An 18,167-nucleotide genomic window follows, 5' to 3' on the forward strand; every position below is an offset into this window, starting at 1 on the left:
AACTCTATTGTTGATATTTAAAGTTCAAAATATTCTATTATTAAACACAGTTTGTGTATTCATTCTAAACTTTTTAAATGCTATGCAATTACAAAAATAAGGGAGAGCCTATTATCTATCTACTAAAGGTCAAAGAAGCCTAATTTTTAAAGTATATATTTATTCATTTCGCTGCACCAGATCTTAGTGATGGCATGTGAGATCTGATCAGGGGCTGGACCTGGGGCCCCTGCATTGTGAGCCCAGAGTCTTAGCCACTGACCACCAGGGAAGTCTCCAGAGAAGCTTATTTTTAATTTGTTTTATAGTAATATTAATTCCTGATATTCAGTTAACATTTTCCAAGATTATCAAAATGGTCCATCAGTATACTGTTAAAGAGCTGATTGAGCGCTGCCTACAAGAAACATGATAAACTCTATTGTTAAATGGCAGTTTGAGAAACACCTGCTAAAATGTATAAGACAGCTATATGATGAAACTGTTCCAAGCCATCACTGTTGATTCTGATCTGGGCCTGCCTTTTAAATATTCATTCATCAATTGTAATTAACCAAACCAGAATTCACAGGAAAGTATAATCAAGATCAGAAAATGATAAAAAAAATGCCATTCACATTTTATAAAGCCGAATTGACATGGGAAAATGCTGAGCCTCTTTATCAGAGGGGAACAAAAATTTTTAATCTATGGCAGGCTCATAGGAAGTGCACAGGGAACCCCAGAACTTTCTACTTTTTAGTTCATTTTTGAATGCAAGAACTAACACATCAAATCCTGTATATTGTTAAGTGTAGATTCTGGTGTTTCCCCCGCCCCCGCCCAAAAGTACATTGTGATTCTGAATGTGTATATAATTCATGAATAGTATTCAACTAAAAAGTGCCTTTAGGGGAAAACTAATCAATGGGTGTTGTTCTGCATTTTAAGACATTTGGTAAAAGATTTTATTTTTGCTTCTGAATGATAAAAATTAATAGCAAAAAGCAAAATTATTCTTTAGCATGTTTCTAAATAAATAAGCCTAAGATCTACTAGTAAGAAACCCAACTTCACTGACATATGTAATTAAATGCAGAAAATAAAAGAATGCTGTAACAATGAGGAATGAGAGAAGACAATCTATTTTAATCTAAATGGAAAATAAAGTAGCTATCTGCTCAGATTCTCAAAGAAGGTCATCTGTATCTTTAATCTTTATATTTTTCTAGTTTTTAGTATCACTGACTCCAAAAGTACCTGAAAGAATTAAATAGAGAAGTACTGTTATGGTTTCCAGTGGGTCAGCAAGAACACTGTGGGCTCTGCAAATGAAGTTCCTGAAATTCTGGACAACTTGGGCAATTGACTTTGGGGCATCTCCTGCTTTACCATCGACAGAAATGATTTCCAGAGGACTTTGATCTTCAATTTGAGATTCTATGCTGAGGGAATTTGACGTGCCAGGAATCTGAATGACAATGACATCAGCCAGGGGTGTAGCCACACAGACACAAGGAACCCCTGTGCGCAGTATCTGAACCTTCCAAGCCTGAGCCTCCAATCTGGCACCATCACAAGACCTGTCCTGGGGGCAATTTGACTCAAATGGGCCTTTTCCTTCCCCGCCTTGTAACAGGGAAGAACATGTTGTATTTTATTACAAGTTAATCACTAAAGAGATGTTGCCTATAAGATTAAATTACACATAATGGCCCATAATGGCCTACTATCACTTCAAATTCATTATGTTCCAAATAAACTGAATTTAAGAATATAGACTCCAGACGGCAGGGGTTTTTGCCTGTTTTGTACAATGCTGAATCCCCACTGCCCAGAATAGTGCCAGGGTACAGGAAATGCTCAATAAATATTTGTAAAAGGAATGACTATCCTCTTATATAGGGAAATACAGGAGAAATCTGAGAACAAACTCAGCTCACATATCAGTTACTTCTGCCTATCAAAGTCTTTGTTTAATAAGACTATTTAAAAACTCTACAGAGACAGAATTTAACTTGTGGAAATCTGGTAATACAAATAATTCATGTCCACTGAAATGCACATTTCTCTCATAAACTTTCCTTTCCTAGTGTGAAAGAAATCAGTTTTTCAGCTATTAAGCATACTTATTGCAGCATTCCTATGGAGCTTATTTTTTGTATCATCTTTGAATTTTCCTTTGAACCAGCTTTTAACTCCTTTCGGGTTCCCTTGATTGCATTAAATAAAATTTTTACACAAACTCATTTTGTATTCATATGAGAATTATGGTTTTACTTAAGAAAAAAAAATCATCCTTTACATTTCTGGAAGTCCCACTGAGATGTACAATGGGTTCTTCTTGGAGAGCCAGGAAGGGGCAGCTTACACCCAGACTTCCTTGACTCTCAGATGTACATTCCAAGCAGCAATAAAATTTTAACGTGGCTGAATCTCTGTATCTCCAACTTATTTTTTTCTACTGATTCTGTGTTTTGTTTAGGTTTCTGGTTTGCTTACAGCAGATAAGTTAAACCCATTTGTGGTGGCAATGGTAAAGAATTTGGTTTCAGGTCTTATCATCTGGTAATCTCTATAAGTTGATCAATACATTATTATTAAGATCTCTTAGATGAGAAATGACACTGAGTCTTGTTTTTAGCAATTATTATTTTTTTTAATTGTGTATCTGCCCATTTTGAGTTCAAATCAAATAGGGATTTTTGCCCATGGTGAAGAGGGACAGCTTTTTGATATCTTCACCAGGGAGATGTTCTGTTTCTGAGCTTACTCTTGAACTATGACTGTAGCTATGTGTTTATTGATTTCTCTGTGTTTGTATGTTTCTGTTCACAAATCAGAAAGGCATATATTTTTCATTGTGTACCTGGAGAGAGTATTAATAATTAGATAATAAAGTCTCATATTAAAAGAAGTCCATTCTAATTGAGAGACAGAGATAAATAAGCACTTACATAACAATATTTCTAAAATTCCTATAAAATAAAACTGAACTCCTAATACTTTAAAGGGCTTCCCAGGTGGTGCTGCTGCTGCTGCTAAGTCACTTCAGTCATGTCCGACTCTGTGCGACCCTATAGACGGCAGCCCACCAGGCTCCCCCGTCCCTGGGATTCTCCAGGCAAGAACACTGGAGTAGGTTGCCATTTCCTTCTCCAATGCATGAAAGTGAAAAGTGAAAGGGAAGTCGCTCAGTCGTGTCCAACTCTTAGCGACCCCATGGACTGCAGCCCACCAGGATCCCCCGTCCATAGGATTTTCCAGGCAAGAGTACTGGAGTGGGGTGCCACTGCCTTCTCCCCAGGTGGTGCTAATGGTGAAGAATCTGTCTGCCAGTGTAGCAGATGCAAGAGACCCAGGTTTGATCCCTGTGTTGGGAAGATCCCCTGGAGAAGGAAATGGCAACTCATTTCAGTAGTCTTGCCTGGAAAAATCCCATGGACAGAGGAGCCTGGCGGGGTACAGTCCACGGGGTTGCAAAAAGTCGGACATGGCTGAACACTTGTCAGCAGCAATAATTTAAAATTTCTGAAATAAAACTTTTAATAGAAATTAAAAGACATTCTCAGAATACAATTTCATATTGTTCAGTAAATTTCTAGTGAACAAGACTGACTTAATAATTTTGTCTTAATAAAAACAGCTATATTTTCTGTGATTCATCAGTTTTTAAGTTTCCCTTCCTCTCTACCTTTCAAGCAAATCAAAGTACTTAAAGTTCTGATCATGCCATGATGTTCTACAACTCTGGACAAGCTGTTCTCTGCCACTGACATTTCCTGCCTAACTTGATCCACTGGAAAACTTACTCTTTCTGTAAACTTAAGCTCAGTGAAACATATGCTATGATCATGCCTCCTCAAAGGTGCTATCATGGGTTGATAACAATAATAACTAAAATAAGTGTATTGAGCCTTATAACAGTTATGTGCATACCCATTTTAACTTCTTTAACCCACACACATAGGAAGTGATCAGTAAAAAGGCTGGAACCTGTCTCTCTTCTCTTTTACTCCAAGTTAAGCTAGTGCTTCACATGCATAGCACTTTGACAGCTATCTGAAGAGCTATTTAAAAACGTTAGGTAAAGAGGGAAGTTAAGGGACTCCCCTGGTGGTCCAGTGGCTGAGACTCCACGCTCCCGGTGCAGGGAACCCTAGCTCAGTCCCTGGTCAGCGACAATACCACATGCCGCAACCAAGACCTTCCACAGCCAAATAAATACTTCAGAAAAAAAGAGGGGAGAGTTAAAATGTTAAACCTGTAACTTAAATGTAGCAATTTTTGAGATGTAAAAAACAAATGTTGTGATATCCTTGTTGGAAGAAGAATTTAATACATCATTTCATAAGTAATTCTTTTGCTTAGTCACCCAGTCATGTCCAACTCTTTGCAGACCTCTTGGACTGGAGGCTGCCAGCCTCCTGTGTCCATGGGGTTTTCCAGACAAGAATACTGGAGTGGGTTGCCATTTCCTTCTCCAGGGGATCTTCCCAACCCAGGGATTGAAACCAGGTCTCCTGCATTGCCATCTGAGCCACGAGGGAAGCTCTAAGTACTTCTAAATGATAATTATTCACTATGAAAAATGAGAAAAAAAAAAAGATAAGCAAAACAAAACTGGCAGAACACTTATCTTGACATTTTTCCATTAAATACGTAAACTTTTACTAGGATACGAAAGTAACATAAAACTACCTGAAAGAATCATGTCCTATAAAGCCAGGCCCAATGTTGTAACTCACGTTAAGACCTCCCTTCCAGCTGTCATCTGGTGAAGCAATTCCTCCCAAATAGCTGTCAAGAGAAAATGAAAATGACAGAAAAAAAGCTGAGCATCACAATTTCTAAAAGAAATCACAAAGTTAGCTGATGAGGTTTTATTCAGACATTTAACAAATATATATTGAGGATTTACTAAGTGCTAGGAACTATAAAATTTCCTTCCCTTGCAGAAGTTACATCCTAGTGAGAGAACTATCACTGAGATACATAAGTAAAATGTTGATATGCTAGTGGTAAGAGCTAAGGAGAGGAATTCCACGGCAGTCCAGAGGTTATGAGTTGGCCTCTCACTGCCTGGGCCTGGGCTCAAGCCCTGGTTGAGGAACTAAGATCCCATGTGCTTCACAGCACAGCCTCCCACCAAAAAAAGAGCTAAAAAACAACCTGTCCATCATCAAGAAAAAACAACCAAAATAGTGAGGGGAAATGGGAAACATCAGTGCATCAGCCTCTCTGCTTCTGACTTTAATGATTTACGTAGAGAAGCATTAGGTTCAAGAAATCCTAAACATATGAAATTAAGGAGAAGAAGAAATTAATTTCTAGAAAAGCTGCTGGTTACACAGTAGCCACTCAAAAATCAATTACTGAATTGCATTTGCACATACATTAAACAAAAAACAGACATTAGGAAATCTGAAAAGGAACCAACAGTTATACAATACAGTAATAGCAAACACTGACTGAATGTTTTTCCTATGATATTTATATAATGATTTCATCTATTCATAATAACTCTATCAGGCAGAAACTAGTTCTGTCTTCATTTCAGAGAAGGAACCTGAATCAGAGAAAGACTGGGTAACTGGTGTAAGTTTACACATCCAGTGAGTTGTGGGCATCACCACATTTTTGAAATGCAGGTCTAATACAAATACCTAAGATAACCTAACTACTTGAAAAAATCTCAAGTCAATATTTTTATCTTTAGACATAGTTTTTCCTTTTGATACTTTCATCTGTAGCAAATACAGGAATGTTTTCTTATTATTTCTTATTTAATAAACTGCTCTTTCCTTACAGAGAAAAAGATGTGTTCTATATTTCCTACTTCAGGAGTCAATTCTCATACAAGACTTCACTTTTAACATAGGTAGGTTTTAGAAGAGAAAATAGATGTTTACTGTAATATATATCTTATTCTCAAATACAACTAGAAAACTATACCGTAATAATATTTCTGCATCATTATATCCAATGGGATGTACAGGGATTTGGGGAATTCCCACTCCATCTTCAACATCAAGTCTGAAGGTATATTCTGCAGAAATCAATTGCATAAGAGGAAAACAATTGAAGAATAGAGCAAAGGGTATAAAAGAATTCCTGTTATTACTAATGTAGATTTGCTATATGTTTGATATTATATCCGAAATTTTAAATTTCCCCCAACATGACTGACTGTTTTATCCAATATGGTCTATTTAAATTTGGCAGTAAAAAATTAAATCATTTACATTTTAATATAAATTCAATTACAGGGATTACAGATTCCTATATTTGCTTTGACATTTCATGTAATTCTCTTGAATTTTCCAAGAATATTTTATTTCCTTAAGGATATCTTGAATCCTTTTTAGAGAAGCTTCAGTTAACTAAATACCTGGAAAATGTGTCCCAGATTCTGAAACTAGAAAGAACTGTTAAAAAAGAACTGAAGGGAATGCAAAATGCTGGGCTGGATGAAGCATAAGCTGGAATCAAGATTGCGGGGAGAAATATCAATAACCTCAGATATGCAGATGACACCACCCTTATGGCAGAAATGAAGAGGAACTAAAGAGACTCTTGATGAAAGTGAAAGAGGAGAGTCAAAAAGTTGGCTTAAAGCTCAACATTCAGAAAACTAAGATCATGGCATCCGGTCCCATCACTTCATGGCAAACAGAAGGGGAAACAGTGGAAACAGTGGCGACTTTATTTTGGGGGGCTCCAAAATCACTGTGATGGTGATTGCAGCCATGAAATTAAAAGACGCTTACTCCTTGGAAGGAAAGTGATGACCAACCTAGACAGCATATGGAAAAGCATAGACATTACTTTGCCAACAAAGGTCCATCTAGTCAAAGCTATGGTTTTTCCGGTAGTCAAATATGGATATGAGAGTTGGATTATAAAGAAAGCTGAGCACTGAAGAATTGATGCTCTTGAATTGTGGTTTTGGAGAAGACTCTTGAGAGTCCCTTGATCTGCAAGGAGATCCAACCAGTCCATTCTAAAGGAAATCAGTCCTGAATATTCATTGGAAGGACTGATGCTGAAGCTGGAGCTCCAATACTTTGGCCACCTGATGCGAAGAACTGACTCACTGAGAAAGACCCTGATGCTGGGAAAGACTGAAGGCAGAGGGAGAAGGGGATGACAGAGGATGAGATGGTTGGATGGCATCACGGACTTGACGGACATGAATTTGAGTAAACTCCGAGATTGATGATGGACAGGGAAACCTGGTGTACTACAGTCCATGGGGTTGCAAAGAGTCAGACACAAGTGAGTGACTGAACTAAGTGGTATTGGGAATAAGTGAAAATTTCTTACTCAAATAATAACAATATTCTCCTTAAAGAAAGATAAAAAGTATTGTCAGGCTTAAATTCTAATTGGGACTTGTGGTTTCAGCCAAAATAGAGTTTTCTCGAGCATTAAAACAGCTATCTTAGAAAAAAAAGAGGTTTCAAACAAGTTACATCAGATTCCACTTTAAGAAACTGAAAAAATAAGAGCAAATGAAGGAAAAATGAGCAGGAGAAAGGATATATCTTACTAAAGAGCAGAAATGTTAGAAATATAAAACAGACAAATGATAGAAATTATCAATGAAATCCAAAGCTGGTTCTCTGAGTGGATTAAAAAAATTGATAAATCCCTCACAAGATATATCAAGAACAGAAAAGAGATATAAACCATCAATATCAGAGAGAATGGCACTCCAGTACCTTCAGAAAAGAGAGAGAGAGAAGAAAGGAAGAATATTACAAACAACTATATGCCTATAAATTTAACAAGTTAGATGAAATGGACAAAATCTTAAACTAGCAAATCTCACTCAAGATTAAATACATAACGTAAACAGCCATATACCTAGTGAAGAAATTTAATTTGCAGTTAAAAACATTCCTACCAACAAAATACCAGGCCCATATCGATTCACTGAAAGATTCTACATCATGCCATGTCACACTCAGTTGCTCAGTCACATCTGACTCTTTGCAACCCCACGGACTGTAGCCCACCAGGCTTCTCTCTCCATTGGATTCCCCAGGCAAGAATACTGGAGTGGCTTGCCATCTCCTCCTCCAGAGGATCTTCCCGACCCAGGAATCAAACCTGCATCTCTGGAGTCTCTTGCATTGGTAGGTGGATTCTTTACCACTGAGCCACATTTACAGACAAAATCAAACCCATTCTACATAAACACTTGCAGAAAAATGAAGAAGATGAAGTAATTTTTAATTCATTCCATGAAGTCAATGTTACTGCTACCAAAATGAGACAGAGAAACTACAAGAAAGTAAACTGATGGGACAATATCCGTTATTATTAAAGACATTCTTAGCAAAATTTTTAGCACAAATCCAGTAATATACCAATATTACGTAAAAGAATGATACAATGAGGACTTCCCTGGTGGTCCAGTGGTTAAAAATCCACCTGCCAGTGCAGCAGCAAGAGTTCAGTGCCTGGCCCAGGAAGATCACACATGCTGCAGCCGTTACAACTGCTGAGCCTGAGTGCCACGACTGCTAAAGCTCATGTGCCTAGAGTCTGTGCTCCGCAACGAGAAGGCACTGCAATGTGAAGCTTCTGCACTGCAGCTTGAGAGTAGCCCCCGTCATTGCAACTAGAGAAAGCCTGCACACAGCCATGAAGACTCAGAGTAGTCATAAATAATTTTTTTTTTTTAAAGAATGTTCCATTAGAGTTTATCCCAGGTTGTTTTGGTTTAACACTCAAAAATCAATCTGGGGAATTTCCTGGTAGCCTAGTGGTTAGGATTCTGTCTTTACAAGCATGGCCTGCCTTTAATACCTTATTCGAAAACATCCAACAAGCTGCATGGGGTGCACCCCCCCAAATCAATATGTATAATTAAAGAAAAACATAGATAAGAACAATTTAAGATCATTTCATTAGGTACAGTAAAAGAATCTGACAAAATTCAGTACACATTGCTAGTCAAATGAGATAAACGTGCTAAGATAAAAATTTATAGCACTTTAAGATAGAAGTGAACTTCCTCAATCTGATAAAAAAAAGAATCTATAAAATCTTAAAGAAAAAAAAAACCACCCTATAGCTAAGATCCTACTTAACAGAGAAAGACAGGGACAGTCTTTGGGGCAGAAACATGGCAAGGATATCTGCTCTAACAACTTTTTACAGCAATGTTCTAGAAGTACCAGATACTACAATAAGGAAATAAAAAGAAAAGGCATCCAAAATAGAAACAAAGAAATAAAACTCTCTTTATGTGCCTATGACATGATCACCTATACAAAAGCTGATGGAATCCACAAAAACCTAGCAGAACTAATTACTGATAAGTTTACAGAATACAAAATCAATACACAAGATCAGTATGTTTCCTCTAGAAACAACATTTCCATTTACTAACAATGGCCAACTGGAAATCGAAATTTAAAATGTAATTTAAAAAAGAATAACACTATGAAATTACTATGGATAAATGTGAAAAAAGATACACATGGCCTGTACAGTGAAACAACAAACGCGCTGAAAGTTATGTATACCTAAGTAAATCAAGAGCTGTACCACGTTTATGGGTCAGAAGATCCCAAATTTTAAAATATCAATTTTCCCAAAACTGACTTATAGATTTAATTCAACCTCAATCAACTTCCCAGGAGACTTTTTGGTAGAAATTGATAAGCCAGTTCTAAAATTAATATGGGAAGGAACCAGAATAGCTATCAAAACTTTGAAAAAGAATTGTAACTTGGAGACTTTCATATCGATTAGAATGTAAAGTTAAAAAGATCAACCATACTAAGTGCTGGCAAGGATGCAGCAAATGGAACATTCACACACTGCTGCTAGAATGCAAAATGGTACAACCACTGTGGAAAACAATTTGAAAATCATCTATCATGTTATCCATCCATGCCATTTCAATTCATTTACTCAAAAAAGACAAAAGTATATATATATACATATAAAGACGTGCATACAACTGTTCATAGCAATTTTATGTGTAATATCTCCAAAACTTAAAGCAATCTAAATTCCCAAGAAAAAGTAAACAAATGAACAAACTGTAGAGTATCCATTCAATGGAATACCATTCAACAACCATGACAGAAAGAACTGAAATATTGACACAGACATCAGCATAGCTGAAGCTCAAAATAATTATACTAGACAGAAGGCAAATCAATGGTTCCTAGGGATTGGCAGGGAGGGAGTGGGGTTGAGAGGAAGGCATCACAAAAAGATGAGATGAAACTTTTCAGGGTAATGGACACGTTCATTATCTTGATTGTGGATACAGTTACACAAATGTGAAAACCTTTCACATTTTACATTAAATCACACAATATCATTGATATTTTCAAAAATAAAAATATGTGATCTATAGAAAAATAAAATCATTACACAATTCAGAAACCCTAAGTTCTAGTTTGGTAAGAATAGTATTACTCTGGACATGTGTTCTTCAACCTCTACTGAAGGCAGAAGAGAACTGAACTGTCTGTTCCCTCCTCCACGTCCACACCTCATGGAAACTTAAAGCTGAAATAGTAAAAGGGAAATTTTTTTAAATTCCTAGCAGTAGCAATCCGAAATACAATTGTGCACAATTTTAATGGTATTCTATAGATGCTTACTTCTATGCCTTCTTTAAGGACAAGTAATATTTTTGCAAAAATGAGTGGGCCATAACAGGCTCATCTATTACCTTTAGCTGGATAACCTGGAGTGAGGGGGTCACCAGCACCATCCAGATTTAACACATTTCCTCTCTGGGCTGCAGTTCCAGGAAGGTTCCACCCTTTGGGATATGGCTGTACCCCAGGAGCAGAGTAGTCAGCGGGATCTGAGTACAAGATGATTCCCTTGGCTCCTGCCAACACGGCATTTTTAACCTGCGGGGGCAATAAGCAATCCATAATGTAGAAATGGCAAAAGACTGACTTACCCATGTAAGATAAAACCAATTTAATAACATAAGGAAACTTGCACACTTTTATTATCAAACTGGTAACAATCAGTTCTTTTTGGCTTGAATACGATTTCTGACTAGGTAGACTTAACAACTCGCATTTATTTAACATAACTCCAAACAAGTTATTACCTTTTCTGTGAAGCATTCCTATTATACCTAAAACTGAAAAATTAATGCCTCTCTTTTCTAAACATCTTCTATATTGTGTATATGATTATATTACAAGATGGATCAAAGCATTATAAAATAACTTTTAAACATCTTTCTTCTCTACTACTATTTTTGAGAACAAGGACCTTGTCTAACTCACTTTAACTATCTACCCCTCAGTGTTTGGGCTTCCCAGGTGGCTCAATGATAAAGAATCTGCCTGCAATGGAGGCAACGCACATGTGGGTTCTATTCCTGGGCCGGGAAGATCCCCTGGAGGAGAGCATGGCAACCCACTCCAGTATTCTTGCCTGGAAACTCCCATGGACAGAGAAGATTGCTGGGCTACAGTCCACTGGATCACAAAGAGGTGGACATGACCAAGGCAACTGAGCATGCACACTCTCCAACGGTTAGAATATCATAGACTTCAGTTCAGTTCAGTCGCTCAATCATGTCTGACTCTTTGCAACCCCATGAACCGCAGCATGCCAGGCCTCCCTGTCCATCACCAACTCCCGGAGTTCACTCAGACTCACGTCCATCAAGTCAGTGATGCCATCCAACCATCTCATGCTCTGTCATCCCCTTCTCCTCCTGCCCTCAATCTTTCCCAGCATCAGGGTCTTTTCAAATGACTCAGCTCTTCACATCAGGTGGCCAAAATATTGGAGTTTCAGCTTCAGCATCAGTACCAATGAACACCCAGGACTGATCTCCTTTAAGATGGACTGTTCAGATCTCCTTGCAGTCCAAGGGACTCTCAAGAGTCTTCTCCAACAACACAGTTCAAAAGCATCAGTTCTTCAGTGCTCAGCTTTCTTTATAGTCCAACTCTCACATCCATACATGACCACTGGAAAAACCATAGCCTTGACTAGACGGACCTTTGTTGGCAAAGTAATGTCTCTGCTTTTCAATATGCTGTCTAGCTTGGTCATAACTTTCCTTCCAAGGAGTAAGCACCTTTTCATTTCATGGATGCAATCACCATCTGCAGTGATTTTGGAGCCCAGAAAAATAAAGTCTGCCACTGTTTCCACTGTTTCCCCATCTATTTGCCATGAAGTGATGGGACTGGATGCCATGATCTGAGTTTTCTGAATGTTGGGTTTTAAGCCAACTTTATGACTCTCCTCTTTCACTTTCATCGAGAGGCTCTTTAGTTCTTCTTCACTTTCTTCCATAAAGGTGGTGTCATCTGCATATCTGAGGTTATTTATATTTCTCTCAGCAATCTTGACTCCAGCTTCTGCTTCCTCCAGACCACAGACTTAAGATGGTGTAAATGTCTGTGGAGCTAAGAAAGCTAATTTAAAATTCTACACAGGTGAAGTCCCTGGTGGTCCAATGGTTAACATTCCATCATCTCACTGCAGAGAGCTGGGGCAGAAGAGAAGAAGAGAAAGAAAAGAAGAAAATCTACCCCGAACTTAGTGTCTGAAACATAGCCCAGTGTTTTTTTAAAATATTTTTCTAACAATTCAAACTGACCACAAATAGGAAAATGTATCCTGTAAGATACTGAATTATTGATTACCAGAAGTAGTATAATGAAAGATAGATAACTATTAATCAGCTAAAACACTTCCCAGTATTCAGACAAAGATGAGATAAAGTAATATCTGATAAAACTTTTCTGAAATACAAATCTATGATGCCCATCAAACTTTTGAAATAATGTACAACTGATCCTTGAATAATGCAGGGTTAATCCAAGAATAATTTAGGCTTGGCCCTCTGTATTCTCCATTTGTCTGCATCTGTGGTTTTAACCAGCCTTTGACCTTGTAGAAACTGTGCGAATGGGTGCAGAGTTTCCCATTCCTGTTCAACTCTTTGCGACCCTGTGGACTGTAGCCTGCCAAGCTCCTTTGTTGATGGGACTTTTTAGGTAAGAATACTGGAGTTGGTTGCCCTTTTCTACTCCAGGAGATCTTGACCCAGAGACTGAACCCATACCTCCTATGTGTCTGCTGCATTAGCAGGCCACTGAGCCACCTGGGAAGCCCATGTAGTACCTGTATAATACTATTATTAACTATTGAAAATATTCAGGTACAAGCGGACTCACATAGTTCAAATCTATGTTGTCACAGATTTGAGTCAACTGTACACTATGATTTAGCCATTCAGCTTCTAGGAGTGAATCTATATTACAAAAATCCTCAAACAAATGTTCAAGTACATATGGACAAAGATGCTCACAACATAAATATTTGTAATAGTAACAAATTTAAGACAAGACAAGTGGAATGGTTAAATAAACTGCCTAATAATTCTGTGAAATATTACATAGCCATCTAAAATGATGAGGGAGGAACTTCCCTGACGGTCCAGTGGCCAAGACTCAGAGCTCCCAATGCAGGGAGTCCAGGCGTGATCCCTGGTCAGGGAACTAGATCCCACATGCTGGTTATGAGAGCTCAAGCACCACGACTAGAGATCCCGTGTGCTGCAACTAAAACTCGGTGAAGTGAGTGAAGTCGCTCAGTCGTGTCCGACTCTTTGCGACCCCATGGACTGTAGCCTACCAGGCTTCTCCGTCCATGGGATTTTCCAGGCAAGAGTACTGGAGTGGGTTGCCATTTCCTTCTCCAGGGGATCGTCCCAACCCAGGGATCAAACCTAGGTCTCCTGCATTGCAAGCAGACGCTTTACCCTCTGAGCCACCAGGGAAGCTCAAACTTGGTACAGCCAAACAAATAAAGATATTTACAAAATGAGGTATTCACTTAATAAGCAGTTACAAGAAATTACTCAGTACCAGTAACTATCCTAAGTGCTTTCAAATGTAAGGTTGATAAATCCTACTGTGGATTTTAGGAGATTACTGTTATTATTAGCATTCCTATTTCACGTAAGAAGAAACACTGGCGCAGAGAGGTTAAATAACTTGCTCACAGGAAAAGATCTAGAGCACAGGGAATCCGCACCAGACGGGAAGCCAGGTTACACAGATCTAGCACCCTATACTCTTAACCATCTTATTATATAACTCTCAATGTGCTGACCTCTGAGTTATTATTGAGTGAAAAAGTAAATTTATACAATATATAGTATCTAATGCCCTCTTTGTGAAAAAAAAAAAAAAGAAATTACGTAAAATGAGTACATGAAGACATATATTCATATTTCACAAAATCAGGACTGAAAAGACCTATTAAGAATTAATTACATCGGGCAATGAATGAATTGAGGAATATATGGATTTTCATTTTTTAGTTTATCTAAAATTTCATCATTTTAATAAAAAAACAACATAGCTTTCGTAATAAAACTAAGAAGAATAATTTCCCTTTCCAGGTAGGCGAGATAGCAAAAACAATGACAAAAGACAAGCAAACATATAAAACCCCAGGATTTTTCTGTGCAACCATGAAAATAACAAATTTATAAATATATATACATGGCAATTTTGGAGAAGGAAATCGCAACCCACTCAAGTATTCCTGCTTGGAGAATCCCATGGACAGAGGAGCCTGGTGGGTTGCAGTCCATAGGGTTGCACAGAGTCGGACACTACTCAGTGACTAAACCAACCAACAGCAATTTTTGGAAACCATAACGCAAATGATGTAAATCATTTATATTTACTGGTTATATATTATTTTTCCCTTTAGAAAAGCAAATAACAAAGTACTTTGTTTCCTCTGAAGATTCTCCCATATCTGGCAATAACAATCTTTCCAGTGCAGTTGATGTTCATCTCTCTTTCTAGTTTGAAAAAGTCTTCAGTACGAGCGTAGTTCACATATACAAGCTCCCCCTGTTGGAAATAAAAATAAAAACAAACAACAGCAAATATACAAAACACTGCTAAAGAGAAAACCAAAGTAGCTGTTTGCTCCATAATACTGCATCATAATAAAAAGTTATCTTTCTTGTCTTGGGCTTAATAAACAGACCCATGCTAATTCTGGAGAAGTCTTTTAAAATATTTCAGTATCCTGAAAGTTAAAAAAAAAAAAAGAGGCAATATGTAAAATGTTTAAACAGTGTTTAAATGTTTGAAGAAATTACTAGTGTACACTGAGCTATAGGAAATACTATAAATAAAAGTAGCTATGTTATTTCCAACCATGGTATTTATTTCCAACCATGGTATTAAGAACTTCTGTGGTATGATTTATCAATTCAGATCTATAAATCTATAACAAAGTCAGACAATGGACAAAGGAAAAAAGTTTGAAAACTATCTACTGCCCTTACTGAATTAAGACATGGGCAGCAGTTTCTGAGTTATTTCAAAGAATGGCATGCGTTTATCAGGGTCTGATTCTCAAGTATTTCTTTTCTAAAAATTGCTTTTAGGGAGGTTATGTAGAGGAGGGCTTCCCTGGTGGCTCAGAGGTTAAAGTGTCTGCCTCCAACGCGGGAGACCTGGGTTCGATCCCTGGGTCGGGAAGATCCCCTGGAGAAGGAAATGGCAATCCACTCCAGTATTCTTGCCTGGGGAATCCCATGGACGGAGAAGCCTAGTAGGTTACAGTCCACGGGGTTGCAAAGAGTCGGACATGACTGAGCGACTTCACCTTACCTCATGTAAAGGATGGAGTCTCAAAGTATGAATTAACATGCATGATCCACCTAATTTTCTTGGTTTTAGTCCTTTACATAGGTATTTTTATATAAAAGTTGAAAGAACTGAGTGTCTTTTATTTTACCTCTGGCACGCCCGGGGGTGAAAAGGCATTATAGGGTGGTACAATATTCTTAACATTCTCATATCCATCTGGTGGTGGCTCAACGTATGATGTATTGAAAATCTAGCAAGAATTGAAACACATAAAGTTAGAAACATTTCTGATTGCTATTAAAGAATAATGCATTTTGTGAGCAAAAGGCCTCAATAGATATTTCTTTAAAGATGACATACAGATGGTGAACAGGCACATGAGAAGATGCTCCACACTGCTAAGCAACAGAGAAATGTAAAACAAATGCTAGAAAAGGTGGAGAGAAAAAGGAACCCTCCTGCACTGTTAGTGGGAATGTAAATTGGTACAGCCACTACACAGAACAGTATGGAGGCTCCTTAAAAAACTAAAAATAGAGCTACTGTATGATCTAGCAAGTCTACTTGTGGGCATATATACAGAAACTACAAAAACTCTGATTTGAAAAGGTACATGCACCAAAATATTTGATACAGCACAATTTACAATAGCTAAGACATGCAAACAAGCCATGTGCCCATTAACAGACAGCTGGTTTAATAAGATTCACGTGCCCATTAACAGACAACTGGTTCAATAAGATTTGATTTACATATACAATGGAATATTACTCAGCCATAAAAGAGTATTAATATTAAATACTGCCATTTCCAAGCAAGAGGGATAGATCCAGAGAATATCATACTAAGTGAAGTAAGTCAGAGACACAAATACATCACTTTTATTTGGAATTTAAAAAATAACATGGATCCATCTATATACAAAAGAGAAAGGTTTACAGACATAGAAAATAACTTATGATTACCAAAGAAGAAAGGGATGTGCTTTCTCAGTCGTGTCCAACTCTGCGACCCCATGGACTGTAGCCTGCCAAGCTCCTCTCTCCATGGGATTCTCCAGATAAGAACACTGGAGTGGGTTGCCATGCCCTCCTCCAGGGAATCTTCCCAACCCAGGGATCAAACCCAGGTCTCCCGCGTTGCAAGCAGATTCTTTACCATCTGAGCCACCAGGGAAGTAATGGGGGATGGAATAAAATAGGAGTATAGGATTAACAATTCCAAGGTGGCTCAAGTGGTAAAGAATCTACCTGACAACACAAGAGACTCAGGCAGGAGACACATGTTTGATCCTTGGGTTGGGAAGATCCCCTTAAGAATGAAATGGCGACCTACTCCAATATTCTGGGGCTTCCCAGGTGGTGCTAGTGGTGAAGAACCTGCCTGCCAAGGCAGGAGACAAGAGACTTGGGTTCGATCCCTGGGTTGGGGAGATCCCCTGAAGGAGGAAATGGCAACCCACTCCAGTGTTCTTGCCTGGAGAATCCCATGGCCAGAGCATCCTGCCAGAGTATGATCCATCGGGTCAGAAAGAGTCAGACACAGCTGAACCAACTTAGCATGCATTACAGGATTAACAGATACACTAACAGATACATTAACAAGTAGGGAAGTAATGAAGATTTACTGTGTAACACAGGGAACAATATTCAATTACTTATAATAATCTATAATGGGAAATAATCTGAAAAAAAATTTACATAAAACGGAATTGCTTTGCTGTACACCTGAAACTAATACAATATTGTAAATCAGTCACCTCAATTCCTTGTTCATCTATGACTGATATGTAGTTGGCATTTGTCTCATTAGGGTAAGACAAGAGAACATCATAGTGGACCAACTCGGCTGAATCCAGTCCAAATTTCTTCCACTGGTTTTGGATTTTCTTGGCAAGCAATAAATTTTGTTCTGTTCCTGCCAGATGAGGTAGCTTTGTAAATGAACTGAAATGAAAATAAAATTAAAGTGGGATTCAAAGACTACATTCAGAAAATGTCCTAAGAACTCTTTTAGATGTGTAACTCATATTTTAGACATTAAGCATCATATCTACAACCAAGATATAAAAAACACAGCTAGGGATTTCTAGATATGCCAGTTTTTAAACATTTGTATGTAACTGCAGTTTTCACATTGTGCTTGTAGGGAATATGCTATGCACAGGCCTATACTATAACTAACAGGTCTTCTTTGAAAAATTAAGAATGACTTTCTCATCACCCCCAGGTGAAGGGCTGGGAGCAGTAAAAAGTACAACATGGAAAGACATCTTGAAAACAAGATGCTGAAGTACTGATGTGACTGATGGAAAACCAGTAACCAAAGCCTTGAGGGGGTTGCTGAGAAAGGGCGTCACTAGCTGAAGGGCTAAACAGAAGCATAAAAGGCCTGAAGCTTTGACATCTGAGACTAAAGTACAGATATCTCGAGAGCACAAACAAGGAAGGAGAAGTTAACAATAAAAGGCCTGCAAGGATTAGGATCTGGGCTTTTGCCTGAGAATGGCATCAGCCCCCTGATCCCTACTTCATTTCTGAGTCTTCT

At 38.0% G+C, this 18,167-nt stretch overlaps 1 protein-coding gene across 2 annotated transcripts in view; it reads right to left on the reverse strand.

Moving 5' to 3' along the window:
• The window catches only part of NAALAD2 (N-acetylated alpha-linked acidic dipeptidase 2), a 50,473-nt gene that overhangs the window by 23,448 nt on the left and 8,858 nt on the right, over positions 1–18,167 (reverse strand). For both annotated transcript variants that reach the window (XM_069566426.1, XM_069566425.1), the window contains exons 3-8: positions 17,380–17,566; positions 15,769–15,870; positions 14,745–14,870; positions 10,685–10,871; positions 5,935–6,028; positions 4,681–4,779 (exon numbers count right to left, since the gene is read on the reverse strand). In XM_069566426.1, coding sequence (XP_069422527.1) covers positions 4,681–4,779; positions 5,935–6,028; positions 10,685–10,871; positions 14,745–14,870; positions 15,769–15,870; positions 17,380–17,566 — 795 coding nt within the window. The remainder of the gene's footprint in view (positions 1–4,680; positions 4,780–5,934; positions 6,029–10,684; positions 10,872–14,744; positions 14,871–15,768; positions 15,871–17,379; positions 17,567–18,167) is intronic.

Source organism: Ovis canadensis, chromosome 21, assembly GCF_042477335.2.
Source record: "Ovis canadensis isolate MfBH-ARS-UI-01 breed Bighorn chromosome 21, ARS-UI_OviCan_v2, whole genome shotgun sequence".
NCBI lineage: Eukaryota > Metazoa > Chordata > Mammalia > Artiodactyla > Bovidae > Ovis > Ovis canadensis.